Source organism: Erythrolamprus reginae, chromosome 1 (assembly GCF_031021105.1).
Source record: "Erythrolamprus reginae isolate rEryReg1 chromosome 1, rEryReg1.hap1, whole genome shotgun sequence".
Classification (NCBI taxonomy): Eukaryota; Metazoa; Chordata; class Lepidosauria; order Squamata; family Dipsadidae; genus Erythrolamprus; species Erythrolamprus reginae.
Genome location: NC_091950.1, coordinates 11693741 through 11717978, shown reverse-complemented (window position 1 = coordinate 11717978; position 24238 = coordinate 11693741). Strand labels below are relative to the sequence as shown.

General features: G+C 45.3%; 1 protein-coding gene across 3 annotated transcripts in view; it reads right to left on the bottom strand.

Annotated features, from left to right (window-relative positions):
• KDM4B (lysine demethylase 4B) overlaps window positions 1-24238 on the bottom strand; it is a 324593-nt gene that overhangs the window by 148552 nt on the left and 151803 nt on the right. For all 3 annotated transcript variants that reach the window (XM_070744575.1, XM_070744583.1, XM_070744593.1), the window contains one exon: window positions 23819-23956. In XM_070744575.1, coding sequence (XP_070600676.1) covers window positions 23819-23956 — 138 coding nt within the window. The remainder of the gene's footprint in view (window positions 1-23818; window positions 23957-24238) is intronic.

Below are 24238 nucleotides of genomic sequence, written 5' to 3'. Positions count from 1 at the left end.
GGTTTACAGATTGGACCGGTGTAGAAGTCTACCCCAATGATACAGGGAGAGGAAAAAAACCATAAATGTTAAGGCCCAAAGAATTGTGAGTTCAAAGACAGGCGTTTTAGAAATACCCATCACAGCATTTCCCTTAGAAATGGGACATTCGTCCTGGAACCAAAGCCGTTTCATCCGAGTTCGGCGCTGAAAACGTTTGTCAAAGGGATCGGATGGAACGGTGGGGGGGGATTTGAAGTAAGCGGAGGAAGAGATGAATTAAATGCTTTTCGTGCAGCCGATAAAAAGGGGAAACCGGGAAGCCGAGAGAGGGAAATCGAACCCATTGAGTGCCGAGAGAGAGAATTTGAAAGCTTCTTAGGAGCCAATGGAAGACAATGCAGCTGGGGAAAAGCAAGACTTGAGCAGGCGAGATCTTATCGGCTTACAGAGGGCACTGCTATTCAAGTCAGAGGCAGGAGAAGAAATTGCTCCCCGTCACCAATTTCTAGGCAAGGGCTTCTCCAACGAATGGGAAAAAGGCGCAGAAAGGGGATGGGGGAAATTACACAATGCAAAAGAGCTTAAGTAAGCAAAGTGCTCTTTTAGCAGATACGGGCATGAAAGAGGGAATTTGGGGTTTGTTTATTTATTTATTTTATTTATTGGATTATTATTGTATGTTGTCTTATTATTGCTGTTAGCCGCCCCGAGTCTTCCGAGAGGGGCGGCATACAAATCCAATCAATCAATCAATCAATCAAACAATCAATCAATAAATTTGCATACCGCCCCTCTCCGCAGACTCGGGGCGGCTAACAACAGCAATAAAACAGCATATAATAATAATCCAATAATAAAACAGTTAAAAACCCTTATTATAAAACCAAACATACATACAGACATACCATGCATGAAACTGTAAAGGCCTAGGGGGAAAGAGTATCTCAGTTCACCCATGCCTGGCGGCAGAGGTGGATTTTAAGCAGCTTACGAAAGGCGAGGAGGGTGGGGGCAATTCTAATCTCTGGGGGGAGTTGGTTCCAGAAGGCCGGGGCCGCCACAGAGAAGGCTCTTCCCCTGGGTCCCGCCAAACGACATTGTTTAGTTGACGGGACCGGTAGAAGACCCACTCTGTGGGACCTAACTGGTCACTGGGATTTGTGCAGCAGAGCAGCTCCAGACGTAACTCAGAAAAAGGGGTCATAGAAACATAGAAGTCTGATGGCAGAAAAAGACCCATGGTCCATCTAGTCTGCCCTTATACTATTTTCTGCATTTTATCTTAGGATGGATATATGTTTATCCCAGGCATGTTTAAATTCAGTTACTGTGGATTTATCTACGTCTGCTGGAAGTTTGTTCCAAGGATCTACTACTCTTTCAGTAAAATAATATTTTCTCATGTTGCTTTTGATCTTTCCCCCAACTAACTTCAGATTGTGTCCCCTTGTTCTTGTGTTCACTTTCCTATTAAAAACACTTCCCTCCTGAACCTTATTTAACCCTTTAACATATTTAAATGTTTCAATCATGTCCCCCCTTTTCCTTCTGTCCTCCAGACTATACAGATTGAGTTCATTAAGTCTTTCCTGATACGTTTTATGCTTAAGACCTTCCACATTCTTGTAGTCCGTCTTTGGACCCGTTCAAAGTCATTTCTGCAGGATCCTATTCTTGCCCATTCACATGAGCAGCAGATTCATAGGTCCAAGCCAGGGGCATTGAATCTTGGCCGCGTTAAAACTTGTGGACTTCAACTCCCAGAATTTCCCAGCCAACTTATTCTTAAGCCGTTCCAGGCTCTGCGGTGGGTAGTTTTCAACTTACAAGAACAATTGAGCTCAAAATGTATGTTGCTAAGTGAGTTTTGCTGTTTTGCAGCTTGTCTTGCCACGTTTGTTAAGTAAATCGCGGGAGTGAAATTATGGTTGGGTGACAGTGGTCGTGAAATTCACTGGGCTCATGTTATATCTGCCTCGCTTGGAAATTCTGGATCCAGTTGTAGTCGAAAGTCAAGGATGGTCAGTATTAGAACTTGTTTTACCTGTAAATGACATTTTTTAATTTTAATTGTGATCTAATATGCCGCATGAATCCCAGCGACCGGTTAGGTCCCACAGAGTTGGCCTTCTCCGGGTCCCGTCGACTAAGCAATGTCGTTTGGCGGGACCCAGGAGAAGAGCCTTCTCTGTGGCGGCCCCGACCCTCGGGAACCAGCTCCCCCCAGATATCAGAGTTCCCCCACCCTCCTTGCCTTTCGCAAGCTCCTTAAAACCCACCTCTGTCGTCAGGCATGGGGGAATTGAAATTTCTCTTCCCCCTAGGCTTATAGAATTTATACATGGTATGTTTGTATGTATGATTGATCTCCTAAATTGGGGTTTTTTAGATTATTTTTTAATATTAGATTTGTTTACATTGTCTTTTTATATTGTTGTTAGCCGCTCCGAGTCATTGCTTAGTCGACGGGACCTGGAGAAGGCTCACTCTGTGGGACCTAACCGGTTGCTGGGAATTCGTGCGGCAGAAGGCAGTCCCAGAGATATTCTGGTCCGATGCCATGAAGGGCTTTATAGGTGATGACCAACACTTTGAATTGTGACCGGAAATTGATCGGCAACCAATGCAGACTGCGGAGTGTTGGTGTAACATGGCCATACCTAGGGAAGCCCATGATTGCTCTCGCAGCTGCATTCTGCACGATCTGAAGTTTCCGAACACTTTTCAAAGGTAGCCCCATGTAGAGAGCATTACAGTAGTCGAGCCTCGAGGTGATGAGGGCATGAGTGACTGTGAGCAGTGAGTCCCAGTCCAGATAGGGCCGCAACTGGTGCACCAAGCGAACCTGGGCAAACGCCCCCCTCGCCACAGCTGAAAGATGTTTCTCTAATGTGAGCTGTGGATCGAGGAGGACGCCCAAGTTGTGGACCCTCTCTGAGGGGGTCAATAATCCCCCCCCCCGGGTTATGGACGGACAGATCTTATTGTCCTTGGGAGGCAGAACCCACAGCCAGTCCGTCTTATCAGGATTGAGTTTGAGTCTGTTGACACCCATCCAATAAATAAATTTGCTCCTGTCTGGCCGCTGTCTTTCATCCCCTTATTTCTTTCCTCGTGTTATAATTGCTTTGTTTCTTTTAACACCATTTACCAAGGCGTCATCACCCTGAGTCGGCAGGACTCCAGCGGTATCCGAGTTTAATTAATAAGAACAAGGCCGGGGTCAGCGGCTCGGAGCCCCCACCTTCCACCAGAAGGCGGGCGAAGCTGTACCGAGCGCCGCGCACCCTAATGCAATTTCTTCAGGCCAAACACTGTTCCCAAGCCGAGTTATTGCAAATACACCCACATGTACCAGCCGGGAAACATGTTTTCATTAAGTGTTGCAGCGGGAGACAGCAGATCTTATATATTCCCTCTTCGGAGTTAGGTTGCAATTCATCGAGGGCGTTTTTTAAATTAACACCGTTCAGAAGTTTCACCAAAGCTATGGCTCCTCTCAAAGTACAGATGCTGAACGTTAACAACGCAGACAGACGTTCCAGCTGTCACTGGGAAGGGGTCCTTTCCCTCCGCCCCACAAATTAAAGGGGAGAGGGGGAGAATCCCCCCCCCTCGTCCTCAGAGTGGGATGTTTAATCAGCTTTCTCGTACCAGGGAAGGAATTTGACAGGCGTTGGGGTGGGGAAGGTGGAAAAGAAAGCGCGGAAAGTAGACAAAGGTATCTGTCTAAGAAGATAAATACGATAAAGTCTGGTCACCGCACCTCAAGAAGGATATAATGGAACTGGAAAAGGTGCAAAGAAGGGCAACAAGAATGATGAAGGAAATGGAGCCCCTCCCTTATGACACCAGGTTGCAACGCCTTGGTCTCTTCAGCCTTGAAAGACGGTGTTTAAGGGGTGACTTGATCGAAGTGTATAAAATCCTGCATGGGATAGAAAAGGTGGATAGAGAACAATTCTTTTCTCTATCACACAATACTAGGACGAGGGGGCCCTCCCTAAAGCTCATGGGTAAGAAAGGGAGGACAAACCAAGGGAAATATTTCTTCACCCAGAGGGTCCTTGGTTTATGGAATTCCCTTCCAGAAGGTCGTGACAGCTGTCAGCCTGGAGAGCTTCAAGGCAGGATTAGACAGATTCATGGATGCCAAGAGTATCGGTGGTTACTGAAACTGATGTCCAAGTGCTGCCTCTATGTTGGTTGAGGCAGGCAAGATTCCCTTGGGTCCCATTTGTTGGGGGTGAGAGGAAAGGGAGGGTTTTGCCTTCTCTTTCTGCTCAAGATCCCCATGGACAATTGGTGGGCCACTGTGGGACACAGAATGCTGGACTCGATGGGCTTTGGCCTGATTCAGCACAGCTCTTCTTATGTTCTTATAAATAAGACAGGAAGAAATGTTGTAGGTGAGGGGTCCTCAGTGCACTCTGAACCTTGGTGGTCTTCTTGTAGATATTTTATTACCCAACTATGTAATGTCCCCAGTGGGGTTTGCAAGAAAGGAGTTTGCTGGCACGCAAGCCGTCACCTTAGCTCACATAACTGGCATGTGTATACCAGCCAGCTGACTTTTGGCTCACACAGAGGGTCCAGAAGGGCATTCTGGGCTTCCAGGATGGGGGAAAGCGTTTTTACTTCCCTCAGGTCCAGGGAGGCCTTTGCAGCCTGGGAAGGGTGAAACACAAGCCTACTGGGCCCACCAGAAATTCCGGGGGGCAGGGGAAGCCCTATCTGGATCAGGACTCACTGCTCACAGTCACCCATGCCCTCATCACCTCGAGGTTCGACTACTGTAATGCTCTCTACATGGGGCTACCTTTGAAAAGTGTCGGAAACTCCAGATCGTGCAGAATGCAGCTGCGAGAGCAGTCATGGGCCTACCCAGGTATGCCCATGTTTCACCAACACTCCGCAGTCTGCATTGGTTGTTGATCAGTTTCCGGTCACAATTCAAAGTGTTGGTTATGACCTATAAAGCCCTTCATGGCACCGGACCAGAATATCTCCGAGACCACCTTCTGCCGCACGAATCCCAGCGACTGATTAGGTCCCACAGAGTGGGCCTTCTCCGGGTCCCGTCAACTAAACAATGTCGGTTGGCGGGCCCCAGGGGAAGAGCCTTCTCTGTGGCGGCCCCGACTCTCTGGAACCAACTCCCCCCAGAGATTAGAACTGCCCCTACTCTCCTTGCCTTTCGTAAGCTCCTTAAAACCTACCTTTGTAGTCAGGCATGGGGGAACTGAGACATCTCCCCCGGGCATATACAATTTATGCATGGTATGTTTGTATGTATGTTTGCTTAGTAAATGGGTTTTTTTAAATATTTTAAACTATAATTTAGATTTGTCATGAATTGTTTTATTTTGTTGTGAGCCGCCCCGAGTCTGCGGAGAGGGGCGGCATACAAATCTAAATAATAAATAAATAAATTTTCTCCTTCTCCGGGCATTGAATTATGAGTGTGGGCACTCGTGCATGTGTGATAGTGCCCGTGCATGCTCTTTCGGTACCCGACGAAAAAAAGGTTCGCCACCCCTGGCATAGGGTCTTCTGCCTGAGCAGTGGGTTGGACTAGAAGACCTCCGAGGTCCCTTCCAACTCTGTTATTTTGTTAATGCATTGTTAAAGCCGCTATGTGTGTCCCCCCGCCCCCATTTCATCCACCCCTCTTTTTGCAAGTCTCCGCAAGAGCTGGGGGTGGCGCAGCAGGTAGAGTGCTGTACTGCAGGCCACTGAAGCTGACTGTAGATCTGCAGGTCAGCAGTTCAATTCTCATCACCGGCTCAAGATTGACTCAGCCTTCCATCCTTCCGAGGTGGGTCAAATGAGGACCCGGATTGTGAGGGCAATAGGCTGGCTCTGTTAAAAAACTGCTATTGCTAACATGTTGTAAGCCGCCCTGAGTCTAAGGAGAAGGGCGGCCTAAAAATTGAATAAATAAATAAATAAATAAGACTCCTCAACAATTCTAGGAATGTAAAATTGGATCCCTACACAAAACTTGACAAAGGTGGATACTTGGATGGGTAAAAAGTCATTTTCCTGTTTTTGGTGCATAACTAGATTTGTCTTACAAGCTTCTGGCTAAGGAGGAATGAGAATTGCTGTTGTTGGAATGGGAGAAAATGGCTGGAACACACAAACATACTCTCTCTCTCTCTCTCACACACACACACACACACCATCTGAACCCATAGGTGTGCAGGTTTTTTTTTTTTAATGTGTAGAAAACTGTAGATCATGGTTTCAATTAACTTTCACTTATGTCGGACAAAGGAGAATCCAATGGCAAACACAACCTTCTTTAGAGTCTCAGTTCTGCATTTACACTAGACACTAATTCCCCCCACCCTCCATACACACACATACACCAATCGCTCTTCAAAATATCTCAAGACTGGAAATAGTCTCAGAAGGTACTAATTAAAATTATTATTATGATCTTGGGACTAGGTATCAGAAATAGAACCGGAGGGGTGAGCCGAGAGAGCCCCAATGCAGAAATATAATTAAGAGAAGGGAGTCTTAAAAATGATCTCTGAGATTGGAAAACCGAAAAAAGAAAAAAGCTGAAAAAAATTAAGATAGGTGGGAAAAAGAGGGTTGGGGGGGTGGGGGGAGAAAGCAGCCGCTCAGCACTATCAGCAGTGTGGCATTATCGCCGCATGAGGGGCCCTGTAATGAGCGATCCATGAGCAGCCAAGGCAGGCGGGGATTGGAAGGAATGCAAAAATGAAATTAAGCACAGGGTAAACATCGAGACATTACCTGTTACTTACAGAGACACTCGTGCTGTGCGAAGAGAGACTGGGAGGCGGGAGGAGGGAAGAGACACAGCCGGCCTGGCGACAAGGGGGAACCCAACCAGAACAGCCTCCGGACCAAAAGGAGGAAGCTAGGTCAGAAGGCGATTTGCACTGGCTGCCGATCGGTTTCCAGTCACAATTCAAAGTGTTGGTTATGACCTATAAAGCCCTTCATGGCATTGGACCAGAACACCTCCGGAACCACCTTCTACCGCACGAATCCCAGCGGCCGATAAGGTCCCACAGAGTGGGCCTTCTCCGGGTCCCGTCGACCAAACAATGTCGTTTGGCGGGGCCCAGGGGAAGAGCCTTCTCTGTGGCGGCCCCAGCCCTCTGGAACCAACTCCCCCCAGAGATTAGAATTGCCCCTACCCTCTTTGCCTTTCGTAAGCTGCTTAAAACCCACCTCTGCCGCCAGGCATGGGGGAATTGAGATACTCTTTCCCTTCTCTGTGGCGGCCCCAGCCCTCTGGAATCAACTCCCCCCGGAGATTAGAACGGCCCCCAACCTCCTTGTCTTTCGCAAGTTACTCAAGACCACCTATATCGCCAGGCATGGGGGAATTAAGACATCTCCCCCAGACTTTCTTATATTTTATTTTATTTTATTTTTGTTTGTTTGTTTGTTTATTTATTTATTAGATTTGTATGCCACCCCTTTTATGTTTGGTATGTATGTGTTGTATGGTTTTTAAATTGTTGGGAGGTTTTTAATGTAATTTTATTATTAGATTTGTTCCATTGTTATACTGTTTTTATTGTTGTTGTGAGCCGCCCCGAGTCTTCGGAGAGGGGCGGCATACAAATCTAATAAATTGAATTGAATTGAATTTGCAAGCAGCCAGATGGAGGAAAGCGAAGCTTACTTGGCAACTTCCAGCCTGGAGGACTTCAACTCCCAGAATCCCCAGCCAGCAAAGTTTGTGAGTTGAAGTCCTCCAGGCTTGCCAAATTTGGAGACCCCTGAACTAAAGGATGGGGTTTCTTGCAGGAAGAAGAATAAATTCACACAATAAACTGGACATGTATAAATCATATATTCAGCTTGATCTAGTGGTGACACCAGGCTAGAAAGCAGAAGGTGGTGAGTTCTGGCCCTGCCTTAAGCATGAAAGCCCACTGGGAGACGTTGGGCCAATCACCAAGAGACTGAGAGGACCTGTAGACCAGTGTTTTTCAACCAGTGTGCTGTGGCACACTAGTGTGCCGTGAGACATGGTCAGGTGTGCCGTGAAGCTCAGAGAAAGAAAACAAGAGAGAGAGAAAGAAAGAGAGAGAGAGAAAGAGAAAGCAAGCAAGAGAGAAAGAAAACAAGAGAGAAAGCAAACAAGAGAGAAAGCGAGAGAAAGAAAGAAAGCGAGAGAGAGAGAGGGAAGGTGCGAGAGAGAAAGACATAGAGGGAGGGAGGGAGAAAAAGAGCAAACAAGAGGAAAGAAGGAAGAGAGAAAGAAAGAGGGATGGAGAGAGAAAAAAAGAGGGAGAGAAAGAGGGAGAAATAGAGCGAAAGGAAGAGAGAGAATTTTTTTGTCCAATCTTTTTTTAGCTCTCCCCCCCCCCTCAATGTGCCCCATGTAAATGTAAAAAATGTGCCGCAGCTCAAAAAAGGTTGACAATCACTGCTGTAGACTACACGAGTCAAAAAGAGGGTGGGGAAAATATTTATTGATCCCTCGCATCCTGGACACAAATTGTTTCAACTCCTACCCTCAAAATGTCGCTACAGAGCACTGCACACCAAGACAACTAGACACAAGAACAGTTTTTCCCCCAACGCCATCACTCTATTAAACAAATAATTCCCTCAACAGTGTCCAACCTTTTACTAAGTCAGCACTTCTATTTCTACTAGGTTTTTTTCTCATCATTCCTATCACCCATTTTCTCCCACTTAAGACTGTATGACCGTAACTTGTTGCTTGTATCCTAAGAATTTTATTAATATTGATTGTTTCTTCATTGCTTATTTGACCCCTATGACGATCATTAAGTGTTGTACTTCATGATTCTTGACAAATCTATATTTTCTTTTATATGCACTGAGAGCATCTGCACCAAAGACAAATTCCTTGTGTGTCCAATTACACTTGGCCAATAAAGAATTCTGTTCTGTTCTGTTCTAATCTATTCTATTCAGAATAGAGCTGGAAGGGACTCTGGAGGTCTTCTAGTCCAACCTTCTGCTCAAGCAGGAGACCCTATACCATTTCAGACAAGTGTCTTCTTAAAAGCCTCCTGTGATGGAGCACCCGCAACTTCTGGAAGCAGGTAGTTCCACTGGTTAATTGTCCTCATAATTAGGAACTTTCACTTTAAATTCCAGGTTGCTTCTCCCGATTGGTTTCCATCCATTGTTTCTTGTTCTGCCTTCATATGATTGAAGAAGAAGGAGGGAGGGGCGGTGGATGATATTTGACCCCTTGTTTCCATTCCTGACCCCCCAACTCCTGAAAAGCTCTTGTTGAGGTCCCTTCCAAAAGGGGAGTCATTTAGTTTTAAACGTTCCGATATGCAAATAAACGGAGAAGAGCAACTACCGTAAGATCACAACCACCTCCTGCCCATAGAGGACCCAGGATCGATCAATGAATGAATGAATGAATGAATGAATGAATGAATGAATGAATGAATCAATCAATCAATCAATCAATCAATCAAGAGCTGGAACAGACCTCCAACGGATCAAGGGAGAACTTTGTTTTGGTTGTATTGCAGTATTCCCTCGATTTTCGCGGGTTCGAACTTCGCGAATAGCCTATACCACGGTTTTTCAAAAAATATTAATTAAAAAATACTTTGCAGTTTTTTTCCTATACCACGGTTTTTCCCACCCAATGATGTCATATGTCATCGCCAAACTAATAATTTTTGCAAATAAATAACAAAAAAAATAATTATTGTTAATAAATAATTATGTTTATAAATATCAGGATCACTAAGTGTCTTATTCAATGGTGAGTACCAGTAATAATGGTGAGTAAATGGTTGTTAAGGGAATGGGAAATGGTAATTTAGGGGGTTAAAGTGTTAAGGGAAGGCTTGTGATACTGTCCATAGCCAAAAATAGTGTATTTACTTCCGCATTTCTACTTCACGGAAATTCGACTTTCGCGGGTGGTCTCGGAACGCATCCCCCGCGGAAATTGAGGGAACACTGTACCAGGAAATAGAGAGGTTAAACACCTGTGGAGTACCTTCCCAGACTACTACCCTATTTTCCCGAAAATAAGACAGCGTTATTAATTTTTGCTCCCAAAGATGTGCTACGTCTTATTTTCAGGGGATGTCTTATTTTTTTTTTCAATGAAGAATTCACATTTATTGCTGAAAAGTAAAAATGAACATTTATTATAAACTGTACAGTAGTTGTCATCACAAATCAGCATAACCAGACATACTGTGAATCCTATCAAGAATTTCTTACTACTACTGTACCATTATGTACTACTACCGTGTTGGATGTGTTTTAAATCTGATTGATGCAGCGTTTTGGGATGCAATTTATGGACAGCAGTGTTATATATGTTCTGTTCAGGAATGCTGCGAAATGAAACCTCTCCTATGTCTTACTTTTGGGGGTGACTTATTTTCGCGGAAACTGGTATGCTAACATTGGAACCCCATCCAAATAGTTTTATTTAGGTTGGAGTTCCAAGAGGGGGGAAATGAGGAAGCTAGCCTGAGATATACATTCATATTTAGTGCTAGCCCAAATTCTGCATTTCTTAAGCCTTGACCTATGCCCCACATATATAGTTATGCTTGACATTTAGAGTACAAAAGTACATTTTGTGTTTATATTCTATGCCTTGCATCCGGTAGAACATAGCTGTGTTACAGGAAAAGGACATGGCTTTGATGGTGTATAGATAGATCTGCCACCTGCTCTCAAGGCACATAACATACTAACCGCAAGCTCCTTTTTGTTGTACATTCTGCACCTTCTACATTGTATAACCCTTTTTTTACTTTCTGTATAAGAAACGTTGACAACTAGTATCTGATTGGCTGATATTGTGTGTTTTTTGTACTCCTGAAAAACAATCCACGATGTTCAGACATTGCTTTTATATCTTCTGAACCTGATGCATGCATCAAATAAACTTGAGTTACGCAATCTCCTTGTGGTCTCCATTCCCTTGACTGGCAACCACCGTTTCCTGTAGGCTGCGCACGCCTGCGCCAGCACACCCCAAAAGGCCCCCCCACACGCCCTTTTCCAAGGGTGCACACGGAGCCACGGCCTCCCCCGCCCCCCCACACCTCTAGCCCCCTCGCGCCCCTGTCTACTCGCCACTGCCCCCTGCCCGCCTGCCCGATCCGCCTCTCTTCTTCTCCGCTTCCCGCCTTGGGGCACGGCTCCTCCCGCAGCGGGAATGCCCGCCCCGCTGCTCTTGCGGTCCCTTCACCGAGAGCGTTTTCGTCCCGGGCTCTCAGCAAGGGAGCTGCAGGAGAGGCAGGGCAGGCGTTCTCACAGCAGGGGCCGGCAAAGGTGATTTTCAATGTCGGGCGCGTGGCCCGGCGCACGCTCTCCCCATCCCCCTGCCAGCCCACCCGGAACATTCAAAGTAAGAAAAACCTTTGCTGGCCTCTGGAGAACGAGAGAGAGTGAGAGCGACAGAGCAAGATACAGAGAAAGTGAGAAAGAGAGAGAGAGGGAGAAAGAGGGGGGAGAGAAAGAGATAGCAAGAGAGAGAGAACGAGAGAGAGAATGAGTGAGAGAAAGAAAACAAGAGAAAGTGAGAAAAAGAGAGAGAGCAAGAGGGGGAGAGAGAGAAAGAGAAAGAAAAGAGAGAGAGAGTTGAGAGAAGAAGGAAGAGAGTGAAAGAGAGGAAGAAAGCCAGAGAGAGAGAGAGAGTGGAAGGAAGAGAGAGAGAAATGATAGAAAAAAGGGGAGAAAAAAAGAGAAATGAGAAAATGATTGAGGCAGAGAATGACAGGAAAGAGAGAGAAACAGAGAGAGAAGTGACTCTTGATTTAAAGCATATGGTAAAAGCACTTAAATAATAACAGAGAAAAAAACCCCAGCCCTCACCTGTTTTTATTAATAGTTATGTTTTTGGTTTTGCTGGTTGTTTTAGTTTTAATAGTAATGGATTTTGGGGGTTTTTAATTATTAATTTCTTTTAATAAAAAATAAGGGATTTTTTTCCCTATCTATCTATCTATCTATCTATCTATCTATCTATCTATCTATCTATCTATCTATCTATTTCTATGCCGCCCAGTCCCAAGGGGACTGCCGCTGAGACATTATACCTTTCCGCCCACACCGAAAAAAAATTAGAGGGAACATTGCTGGCAACTGAGTTTTGCCGCAACAAGAGGTCCTGTAATCCAACTCCTTGCTCAGGTAGGAAACCCTGCATCAGTGATGGTGAACCTTTTTTGGTTCGCATGAGAAAAGAGTGTGTGTGTGTGTGTGTGCGCGCGCTAGCACAAGCGCACGTCCCAACACCCATTCCCTCCTCCCCATGCATGTGCACCCCTCTGCGCATAATTCACCCCCGTTCTCGTGCATCCACACAGGCCTCGCTGAAGCCTGGGAAGGTGAAAAAATGGCTAAATGGGCAAGCTAGAAATTCAGAAAAACGGACTTCCGGTTTGCCCGTTGTGCTGTTTTTGGCATTCTGGAGCCTTCAGGGAAGCTTCCTAAAGCTTCCGGAGTGCAAAAAGGAGAACAACAGGCAAACCGGAAGTCCATTTTTCTGAACTTCTGGTTTGCTCATTGGGCATTTTTTTTGCACTCCAGATGGCAACATGGCCTCCCCAAAGGCTGAAAATCAACACGCTTGAGCTAACATAGGTCAACGTCTCGTGTGCTCTCAAATATGGCTCCCCATGCCATCTGTGGCATGCGTGCCGTAGGTTTGCCAACAGGGCCCTTCATCATTTCGGACAGGTGACTATCCAATCTCTTCTTAAAAACTTCCAGTGATGAAGCCCCCATAACGTCTGGAAGCAAGCTATTAACTGTTCTCCTTAATTCCAGGTTGCTTCTCTTCTTCACAAGTTTCCATCCGTTGCTTCTTGCCCTGCCCTCAGCTGCTTTGGTAAATGGCTTGACTCCTTTGGGGCAACCTCTGAGATACTGGAAAACTGCTACCCAGTCCCTCGTCCTTCTTTCTCTAGACTTGTCATGCTCAGTTCCTGCAATCGTTCTTCATATGTTCATCCAAGCCTTTAAATCAAGCAGTGAAAATTTGGGGCTCAACTGAGGCCATAAGCTAACGATTACCTATACAGTAATACGTCGTCTTACGAACCTAATTGGTTCCAGGGGGAGGTTCGTAAGACGAAAAGTTCGTAAGATGAAACATTGTTTCCCAAAGGAAACAATGTAAAAGCAATTAATCCGTGCAACGAAAAAAAAAAGTTCGGGTTTGGCGTTCAGGTTCAGGAGGCTGCTGGGAAGCCCCCTGGCTGTTTTAAAAGGTGACAGCCGGATGGCGGGGCTCCCCAGCGGCCTCCCGAACCTGAACTTTTGCCGAACTTCTGGGTTCGGCATTCGGGAGGCCGCTGGGAAGCCCCGCCACCCGGCTGTCACCTTTTAAAACAGCCGGGGGGGCTTCTTGGAGGCCCCCCGAACGCCGAACCCGGAAGTTCAGGTTTGGCGTTCGGGTTCAGGAGGACGCTGTTTCAAAAAGCGACAGCCGGGCGGCGGGGTTTCTCGGCGGCGGCGGCGGGTTCGTAAGAAGAAAAAAGTTCGTAAGAAGAGGCAAAATTTTTCTGAACCCCGGGTTCGTATTTTGGGTTGTTCGTAAGACGAGGGGTTCATATCATGAGGTACCACTGTACTTCCATCTTTTATTAAGAGTTTTGTATTCTTCGATGGGCTTGTTAGTTTGCCGATTTAAAGAATTCTCACCATCTGGTGTCCACTGTTATCTCTGCTTGTCATGCAGCCTCAATAAGAGAATCCTGTCTGGGGATTTCCCCAAGCTTGAATGCAGATGTTGGTCTGGGGGAGTGTGGGAGGCTGATAACATTGCCAAGCAGACCTGGGGCCCTTTAATAGGACACATGGGGTCATCTGAATGGCAAAAGCCAGAAGAGACAGCTGGGATGACGTGCATTCGGAGATTTAAGCCTTGGGAACCACCCGCAGGCAACTCAAGGTATTTCTAGAAGGCTGAGCTATGAGCCACCAGACAATCATCCCTGTATATCCAAATTCATGTTGGTGGCAAATATTCCAAATGTAATAAACAACCTTCTGGGGGTTTATTAGGCCATCCTCAAGCCCAGACGTTTGTTAAGAGTTAGCATTGAGATTAATAATAATAATAATAATAATAATAATAATAATAATAATAATCGTGGAGAAAAAGAAAGTATGGATCATCGACATCGCAATCCCAGGAGACAGCAGAATTGAGGAGAAGCAGCTAGAGAAATTAGTGAAATACGAAGATCTAAAAATCGAGCTGCAACGACTCTGGCATAAGCCCGTGAAAGTGGTCCCAGTGGTACTTGGCACGCTGGGCGCAGTGCCAAGGGATCTCAGCGGACATTTGAAAACCATCGTAATTGACAAAATCTCCATCTGTCAATTGCAAAAGGCCGCTTTACTGGGATCGGCAAACATAATTCGCCGCTACATCACGCAGTCCTAGGAGCTTGGGAAGCGCCCGACTGGTGATGAAATACGAAATCCAGCATAGTGATCTCGTTTGCTGTGTTGCACTGACATAATCAATTATCATCATCATCATCCGAGTCTTCGGAGAGGGGCAGCATACGTCTAATAAATTATTAATTATCATCATCATCATCATGGCGTAATTATCCAGTTTTAGAGGAGGAACAGAAAATAAGAATAAATTGAAAGTTTTCATTGTACTGGAAGGGATGCTTTTTAGTTGATTTATAAATGATCTGGAGTTTATAAGAGATGCAAATGGCCAAATTTGTCAATGTCGTAAATTCCTCAAGGAGTAAAACCAGACAGCGGTTTCAAAAAGTTCCAAAATACTATCTACAAATCTGAGCTGGAACTGATGGATTGAGAAAGAGATATAACCTATTCCACAATTATTATTACTTTTTTTTGGGGGGGGGGGGAGAGTGAGCATTCAGAAGCTACAACAAATTTAGGTTTTAGGTTGCCTATGTGAGAAACCAGCAACTGGACTTTCTCGTTTTTCTTTGAAGAGGTTTCGCTTCTTCTCCAAGAAGCCTCTTCAGCTCTGACTGGGTGGAGGGGAACAGAAGGATTTATGTTCCTTGCAGACAGCTGGTCATTTGCATCCTTTGAGAGGGTTGTTGAGGCCGCTTGGAGGTTTGTCTGTGACCTCAAGGTCACCTGAGTGGTGCAAATGGGTGTGGGGCCTTCTTGGAGCTGTTGAAAAAGCATCTTTATGTTGTGGTTAGCTCTGGCCCAGCTCCTGCCCAAAGGACTGTGGGTGTGGGGGAGATATCCACATGCTGCAGGCCTGTTTTGTCCCCGTTGGAATCTGCTGATGAAGACATGAGTGACAGGGAGGAGGAGAGTGTGGCAGACAGCTCAGAAGGAGATCAATTATCTAGCTCCTCCTTGGATTCGGAACAAGAGTTAATGATACAGCCACGCATGCGGAGAGCGATGCATAGGCAGCAACAACTGAGAGATTATTATCAAAGAAAATGAGGCCACCTGTGGTTGGGTGGGGCTGTGGTCATTAGTGAGGCTGCTATAAATAGCAGCCTGTGGGTTTGGCCATTGTGGAGGATTATCTGATCCTTGTGTTTCGTGACTGCTTTACTGACTTCGACCTTTGTGTGCTGATTTTCCCCCGCTTTGAAACTAAACCAGAGCAAAGTATGTTTCACTTTGTGAAAGAAGAAGGACTGTGAATTACCTCACAGCTGCAAGCAAAGTATCACAGAACTGATAAGGGACTTGTACAAATTACCAGTTTGTTTGGAGACCAGTGCTCTTTGCTCTACCAAAAGAGGGCTTGGTTTAAGTGAATTTTCATTATAAAGAGCATTGTTTTGAATTTTCAAAAGTGTGTGTGTCTGAAATTTGTACCTGTGAATTTTTGGGAGGAGTCTACCAGAGAGCCGGACAGAACACTTTAGAAGAACCATGACCTGGAGAAGTGAGAATCTCCATAGACTACACATAGCGTGCTGTTTTTTCAGATTCTCCCCTCTCCGTCTGCAACTTCCATCCAGAAATTTCTGACGTCACACTAAGTTCAGCTAACAGAGTCAATGTTCAAGAGTGATGGGAATGATGCCACTGAAGTATTTAAAGCGTTTGATTGAAAGCTCAGGATGAAATCCCTTCCTTCTCTTCCTTTCCAATTCTTTCATCTATCTGGACCGATCTGTTTAGGCAAAAGGCTGCCTGGCTTGAAGACTGCAGGTTTTAATTACATCCAAATTTAATCAATAGATTCATTTGCCGATGCTTGCTTTTTGCTGACTGCAATTCTAAACGGGGGCCTTCGAGGTACATCATGTTGTGCCACAGGTAAATCACCCTGAATACTTAGCCAGCTGCTCATTTGGATTCAATTCTGCTTCCTTCAATTATTTCATTTATTATCCTTAAATCTTTCAGGGCCTGCCCTTGATTAAGGAGGCGATTCCTCCTCCCATTTACATGGGGAAAGGGAGGTAGAAAAATAGTCCTGGACGTACAACAGTAATTGTGCCCAAGATTTCCACTGCTAAGCAAGACAGTCGTTAAAGGAGTTCTCCATTTTACAGTCATAGTTGTTAATGAATCACCAAAGCGATTAAGATAACCACGCGGTTGTTAAAAGAATTGGGCTTCCTCATGGACTTCACTTGTCAAGACAGTTGCAAAAGGGCATTGCATGACCCCAGGACACTGCAATGGTCATAAATACATGCTGTTGTGTTTGGGCCTGGGCCAGCCGTTGCTCCCACAGATGGGAGAGACGCGGCACAAAGTGAATGCAAAAGCTTGGCTGACAGCCAGGAACACGTGGCAGACAGCTAAGAGGACAAGGCCACTGGGACGCAGGATTCAGCAGACAGCTCAGGGGATTTGGCATGCAGTCCCTCAGACAGTCTTTCGTCCCTGGGTTCTTCTGCAGATCAATATATTAATCTGTGTAGCCAAAGAGCTATGCAAAGAAGGGATCGCTTTAAGGAGTATTACAAGTCATCATAGGAGCACCTGGGCTGGGTGTGGTTCCCTTAATGAGGGCTAAAGGGATAAAAGGGAACAAAGGCCAAGGCAACCTGTGGTTGTTTATCTGTGTTATTTTGTGGTTCCTGCTCTGAAGTTTCTGTTCCGTGCCGTTGGAGTTTTCAACCCAGCTTTTTCAGATAAGGGGGAGTTGAAAACTCTGGGACTTGCTGTTTGCTCCAAAGATTCAAAAGGACTCCTGAAACGTCTTTGCTCATTCCAGGTTGTCTTTGTTTGTTTTTTCCTGTGTTTTTGTATGCGGCTAAAGTAAACCTTGCATTGTTTTCGGACACTACGAACTATTTTGAGTAACCCTCTTTTTTGTTTATTTAATACAAGTTTGCTGATTAGAAGAGCACGTGTGTGTTTGATTTCTTTTCCTTGGACTGTTACGCATTGCCTGAGCCAGTCAGGCAGAACACATGCCAATTGCTAAGCATCTGGATTTTGATCATGTGACTGTGGGGATGCTGCAAGGGTCGTAAGTGTGAAAAAATGGTCCCTTGTGACCTCAGAAGTCTTCTAGTCCATTCATTCTCCTGTCTATACCAGTGATGGTGAACCTATGGCACGGGTACCAGAGGCGGCACGTGAAGCTGTATCTGCTGGCACATGAGCTGTTGCCCTAGCTCAGCTCCAACATGCATGTGGGTGTCAGCCAGCTGATTTTTGGCTCTGGGGGGATGGGGGAGGGCGTTTTTACCTTCTCCCAGCTCCAGGGAAGACTTTGGAGCTTGGGGAGGGTAAAACATGACCCTACTAGGCCCACCAGAAGTTTGGAAATAGGCCATTTCCGGCCTACAGATTACCTCCGGGAGGCGGGAGCTGTTTTTGCCCTCCCCAGGTATTGAATTACAGGTGTGGGGACTCACGCACAAGTGATAGCATGCACCCACGTTCTTTTGGCACCCAAGGGAAAAAAGGTTCGCCATCACTACCCTATACCATTTCAAACAAATGATGGTCCAGTCTCCTAAAAGCATCCAGTTTTGGAACACCCAAAACTTCTGAAGTCCCCTTTTCCAGTGCTGACGTAACTTTGAACAGTCAAAACTGTTTGTTGTAAATCAAGGACTTCCCATACGTCAAAATGACCGAAGATTTTTTGTAAACGCAACCTCCTCCGGATTCCTGCTCAGAAGTTCATTTACCACCAATTTACACCTATGGAACGCTGGTGGAACGACCCTTGCAGAAACGGAGCCAATTTTCCACCCTGGTTGGCTGCTAAGGAGAGCAAGGAAGACAGAAACCTCGACGGGAAAATCATTCCATCTGCAGCCCAGCCAGCTCTGGAAGCCAAGTCTACCTACAAATACTCAGCAGACCAATTTTCTGTTAAATGGGTGTTTGCTTCCTAAGTAGAAACATAGAAACATAGAAGTCTGACGGCAGAAAAAGACCTCATGGTCCATCTAGTCTGCCCTTATACTATTTTTTGTATTTTATCTTAGGATGGATATATGTTTATCCCAGGCATGTTTAAATTCAGTTACTGTGGATTTATCTACCACGTCTGCTGGAAGTTTGTTCCAAGGATCTACTACTCTTTCAGTAAAATAATATTTTCTCATGTTGCTTTTGATCTTTCCCCCAACTAACTTCAGATTGTGTCCCCTTGTTCTTGTGTTCACTTTCCTATTAAAAACACTTCCCTCCTGAACCTTATTTAACCCTTTAATATATTTAAATGTTTCGATCATGTCCCCCCTTTTCCTTCTGTCCTCCAGACTCTACAGATTGAGTTCATGAAGTCTTTCCTGATACGTTTTATGCTTAAGACCTTCCACCATTCTTGTAGCCCGTCTTTGGACCCGTTCAATTTTGTCAATATCTTTTTGTAGGTGAGGTCTCCAGAACTGAACACAGTACTCCAAATGGGGTCTCACCAGCGCTCTATATAGCGGGATCACAATCTCCCTCTTCCTGCTTCCTCTAGCTATGCAGCCAAGCATCCTACTTGCTTTCCCTACCGCCTGACTGCACTAGAAAGACCTACTTAGTCATCCACTCCACCCCCACGATCTGGAAGGAACCTTGAAGGTCTTCTAGTCCAGCCCAGGTGATCACTCCACCTGTGTTCCCAAAACCTGATCTGGGGCCTTGGCTCCTGTAGTTAAAGGGCCCGCAGGTCTTGCTAATACTGATGCTGGCTCCAATCATTAATATTGGGGGGGGCGGGGGAGAACTTGCTTCTAATGAGCTGATCATTTAAATTCCCCCGTTTGTTTGTAAAGCAAATTGAGACTGCCGTAGTTGGCAGCCCTGTGAGTTATTAATGCTGCTTCTTTCGGGCCTTGCGGTAATCATTCAATTGCAGCACATAATTTACCAGCCGGAATTAGATGAAATGTTTCAAGACGCTGGATATTTTGACCCTGTGTGTGTGTGTGTGTGTGTGTGTGTGTGTGTGTGTCTGTCTGCAGGGGCGCGCAGTCAGCAAGATTCTCCCCCTTTTTTTTTTCTTAGAGAGGGAGAGGACGGAACTTTTAGCCAACTAGAAGCGAGCACTCTTTTTAAAAATATCAAAACAAAAAGCTTATATGGGGAACATGAATATTTATGTATTGCTTGCATTTTATTTTAATGGAACTGGCGACTTATAAAACATGGCCAGTGTTAAAAATCAGTCACTTGCTGCACTCTCAGCAGGCTGCTGGGCGGATCACAATTGTGCGGGGAGAAAGGGGAAAAAAACCACCGTATCATTATCTGAGCTTAGTAGTAGTGGGTAAATTTTGGGACATCGAGGAGAAACAGAAAGGGATTTTGTAGCAGGGAAAATAAAGCATCGTCCCACAACCCCCACAGAGGCTTCTCCCCACCTTTTCCGGCCCTGTTTTCTCCCAGGAGATTCCTAGAGGGAACATAAGAACCTAAGAAGAGCTCTGCAGAATCAGGCCAAAGCCCATCGAGTCCAGCATTCTGTGTCACACAGTGGCCCACCCATTGTCCATGGGGATCTTGAGCAGAAAGAGAAGGCAAGACCCTCCCTTTCTCTTGACCCCCAGCAAATGGTACACAAGGGAACCCTGCCTGCCTCAACCAACACAGAGGCGGCACATGGACACCCGTTTCAATAACCACCGATACACTGATAGTATTACGCATTAAGAAAACAATCAGCTTTAGAGGGCACCAGGGAGGCTTCTCCCTACCTTTTCTGGCCCTGTTTCCTCCCAGAAGATTCCTTGAGAGGCTTCTCCCTGCCTTTTCCCGTTACAGTTTTGGAGCCTCGGGTTTGTAAGTGCAAAATGGTTCTTAAGAAGAGGCAAAAAAATCTTGAACACCCGGTTATTATTTAGAAAAGTTCATAAGTAGAGGCACCACTGTATTTTCTTCCATTGGTATTAGAAATCCTACTTTAACTCTATTCTTACTGAAGGAAAGCCAAACCTTGGTGCCTAATGCTTCAAGAAGGAACGAATAAATAGTTTGATTATCTCCGGGACCGCCTTCTGCCACACGAATCCCAGTGACCAGTTAGATCCCACAGAGTGGGCCTTCTCCGGGTCCCGTCAACTAAACAATGTCGTTTGGTGGGACCCAGGGGAAGAGCCTTCTCTGTGGCGGCCCCGGCCCACTGGAACCAACTCCCCCCAGAGATTAGAATTGCCCCCACCCTCCTTGCCTTTCGTAAGCTCTTTAAAACCCACCTCTGCCGTCAGGCATGGGGGAAACTGAGATAGTCTTTCCCCCTAGGCTTCTACAATTTATGCATGGTATGTTTGTATGTATGATTGGTTTTATAATAAGGGTTTTTAGCTGTTTTAGTATTGGATTGCCACATGCTGTTTTTACCACTGTTGTTAGCTGCCCCGAGTCCACGGAGAGGGGCGGCATACAAATCCAATAAATAAATAGATTAGGTAGGTAGGTAGGTAGGTAGGTAGGTAGGTAGGTAGGTAGGTAGATAGATAGATAGATAGATAGATAGATAGATAGATAGATAGATAGATAGATAGATAGATAGATAGATAGATAGATAGTGTTCTGTCTGGGTCACTCCAGAAGCCAATACCAACCCAAAAGGAGAAGCCAGACACACTGGTAAAAGGCAAAGGCAGTTTATATAATTCAAGGAAAACACAGGTAACAGAAAATGTCCTTACAAACAGGAAAAATGCTGGAACTTCAAATATATACACGAAGGGAATAGTCCATGAAGCAATACCAGATTCTTGCTGCCAAGACCAAGCTGTAGATAGCAAACAGACGCCTCCCACGAGTCTTCCAGACTGCGAGGCCACAAACCAAGATCAGAGACGCTGAGAATCAAAACAGGTCACCGCAACTCCAATTGATAACACTCCACATGGCTTCAAGGCCTTGCCTGCCTTTTAAACCCTGCTGATGAGGACCACACCCAAACCCTGCTGTTTCTAATTCAATGGTGAAAATATTTCTTTAACTGCTCCTTTCGTTGCTGTGAACGTCTCTGTCTCATGTCAATGACAGCTTGTGCGTCATCACCTAATGCCTCCAAGCTACTGGCTGGGGAGAGCCCCCCCCCCCCCCCGGGGCTCTCATGCTGTTCTCCTTCATCCCATTCCTGACTCTCCTCTCCCCCATCCGACTGTTCAGCCCCCTCCTCTGTGCTGTCATCCTCCTCCGGGCATGGAGCCAGCCGAGACACAGCTGGTCCCTGAGCAGCCTCAGGCTGAATCACAACAGATAGATAGATAGATAGATAGATAGATAGATAGATAGATAGATAGATAGATAGATAGATAAGAAAAGAGGGTGATGTCTTGCCAACTTCTCTCTCCCTCAAGTATCTTAGAATCTCTGCCTATCAGGGCTTGTTCAGTAATTTCACGCTACAGCTCCCAACAATGTCAATTGTTTGCGAACAAACCTGGCTAAGCCCAAAATTGCTTTTAATCTCAGAGTTTATGCTGTCTGCCAACGTTGAGGTCCTTCAAGCTGTCATCAAAATTTCCATGAGAAGCTGCTGTGCTTTGAAGGCCGGCAGGACAGACCGAGACATTGTGGGCTTAAAACCTGCATAACCAGCTCGCAGCGTAGATGTGGGCCATTGCCTACAGCTGCCCAGGTGGTTTCGATGGTAGCATAAAAGCAAGGAAAAGTGCGCAGACACTTCAAACTCAGAATCACTTCAAAATTAAGTGGCGTGATACGCTTTCCTTACATGATCGAGTCCCTTCCCAAAATCAGAGCATTAAGATCTTCTCGGCCCCCTCAGGCCAAATTCTAAATGGCCTGTGCTAGCTTCAGTTGAGGAAAAAAAATCTTTTTAAAAAAATTATGCCAGAAAGCAGAAAATGCTGAAAGGTAGATTGGGGTGGAAAAAACCATCCTTTGATTTAAAAGTGCTATTTTTTAATATTATTTCAGATACTTCAGAAGTTTTTGCTAACAGTACAAGACTCAGATTGAGGATTCCTTTTCCCCAAGTACATTATTTTACATTTGGAAACATTAAACTGCAGTTTCCATTGCTTTGACCACTTATCTAGTAAACTAAATCATTTGCCATTTTACAAACGCCTCCAGGAATATCAACCCTATTGCACACTTTAGAGTCATCGGCAAATAGGTAAACCTTCCCTACCAAACTTTCCCCTATGTCACTCACAAACATATTAAAAAGAATAGGACCCAGAACAGACCCGTGTGGCACACCGCTTGTAACCTGTCTCTGCTCAGAATACTCGCCATTAACAACAACCCTCTGATGTCTACGCTTCAGCCAGTTGCAAATCCACTGAGCTATCCAGGGATTAAGTCCAATCTTCACTAACATCTATCGACTCTTTATGTGGAACTGTATCAAAGGCTTTGCTGAAGTCCAGATAGGCAATATCCACGGCACCACCTTCATCCAACACCTTTGTGACATAGTCAAAGAAATCAATGAGATTAGTCTGACATGATTTGCCCTCAGTAAAGCCATGCTGATTTGGGTCCAATAAGTTATTGATTTTTAGGTGCTGATTTATCCTCTTTTTGAGTAGAGTCTCCATCATTTTAACTATAACTGATGTCAAGCTAACTGGCCTGTAGTTACCAGCTTCTTCTCTACTGCCCTTCTTGTGGATAGGCACAACACTGGCCATTCTCCAATCCCCAAGAACATTTCCTGTTAAAAGGGATTGGTTAAACAAATCAGTCAGGGGGATAGCAATCACATATCTGAACTCTGGGCTGGATGCCTTATTTATCTTTAGTATCCTTATTTATTTTGTGCTCTCTCTCTCTCTTTCTCTCTCTCCTTTCTCTTTCTCTCTCTCTCTCCTATTTCAAAGTGTTTGTATGAGAGGGGGAGGCAGTAAAAAGACAGAACCATGTGGACTGTTTGATCTCCAGGCAATGAAGGAAAAATAATAATTAATATCAGGTAGCAAGAGAAAAGTGACGCGAGCTAGCACCAGATCTATTTTAAGAATATCAAAGAGATACACCATTATTTCTCTATCTTCTTTTCATTAACAACAGAAGGAACGCTTAGATGTAGTTGTAATCTGAGGCTTGGAACACAAGCCTGACATTACCTTCTCTGCTCAGTGAACACAATCCACACACCCAACGAACAATAGTTTGCAAGTTTGAAACCAGCCCTGGGGAAACACTTTCTCTTGTGTCAATTTGATTCTTTTCCTCCGGGATTCCCTGATTATCTCCTCCACGGCTAAGCCTGATTTCCCAGCAGAAGCAGACTGGGGAAATTAGACTTTGCAGGTGTTAAAGGAGGAAACCCAGATAAAATGAAGTTGATTCTCATGGAAGAAAACAGCGAAAATCAGGGATACGCGCTCCAATCTGGCCCCAATTTGCAAGCTGTGGGTTGCAATGCACATCGCTTTTGTTTTGTTTTTTCTAATTCTCTTTGCATGAGCCTGGAAAGGTGGCAGGAACTGACCTGGGTAGCCATCTTGCCGTAATCTATCCATCGCAGGGTGGCAAAATTGGTGGATTCTGCACAGTTGAATCCATGGTTGAACCCGGCGTGGTAGCCGTAAGGAAATGTTATCATGAATTCTCCAGCTTCCTGGGTGATCTGAAAAGAGAGAAGGGAGAAATTTATGTTTCCAAGAGGGCAGGAAGCAAATTTTTTATACTATTATTAACACACTCTGATAATAAGATATACTACTCCCCCTCCCCACCTCAAAAAGAACTCTGTTCCAACTGCCAGTTGCCTTATATTAACATGCTCTGATGTTACCCCTTGGCTAAACCGGGTCTGGGCGCGGCCAGCACGTGACTCATCTGGCCTGCAGGCTGGGAATTTAGACATTCTACTCCCCCTCCCCAACTGAAAAGAACTCTGTTCCAACTG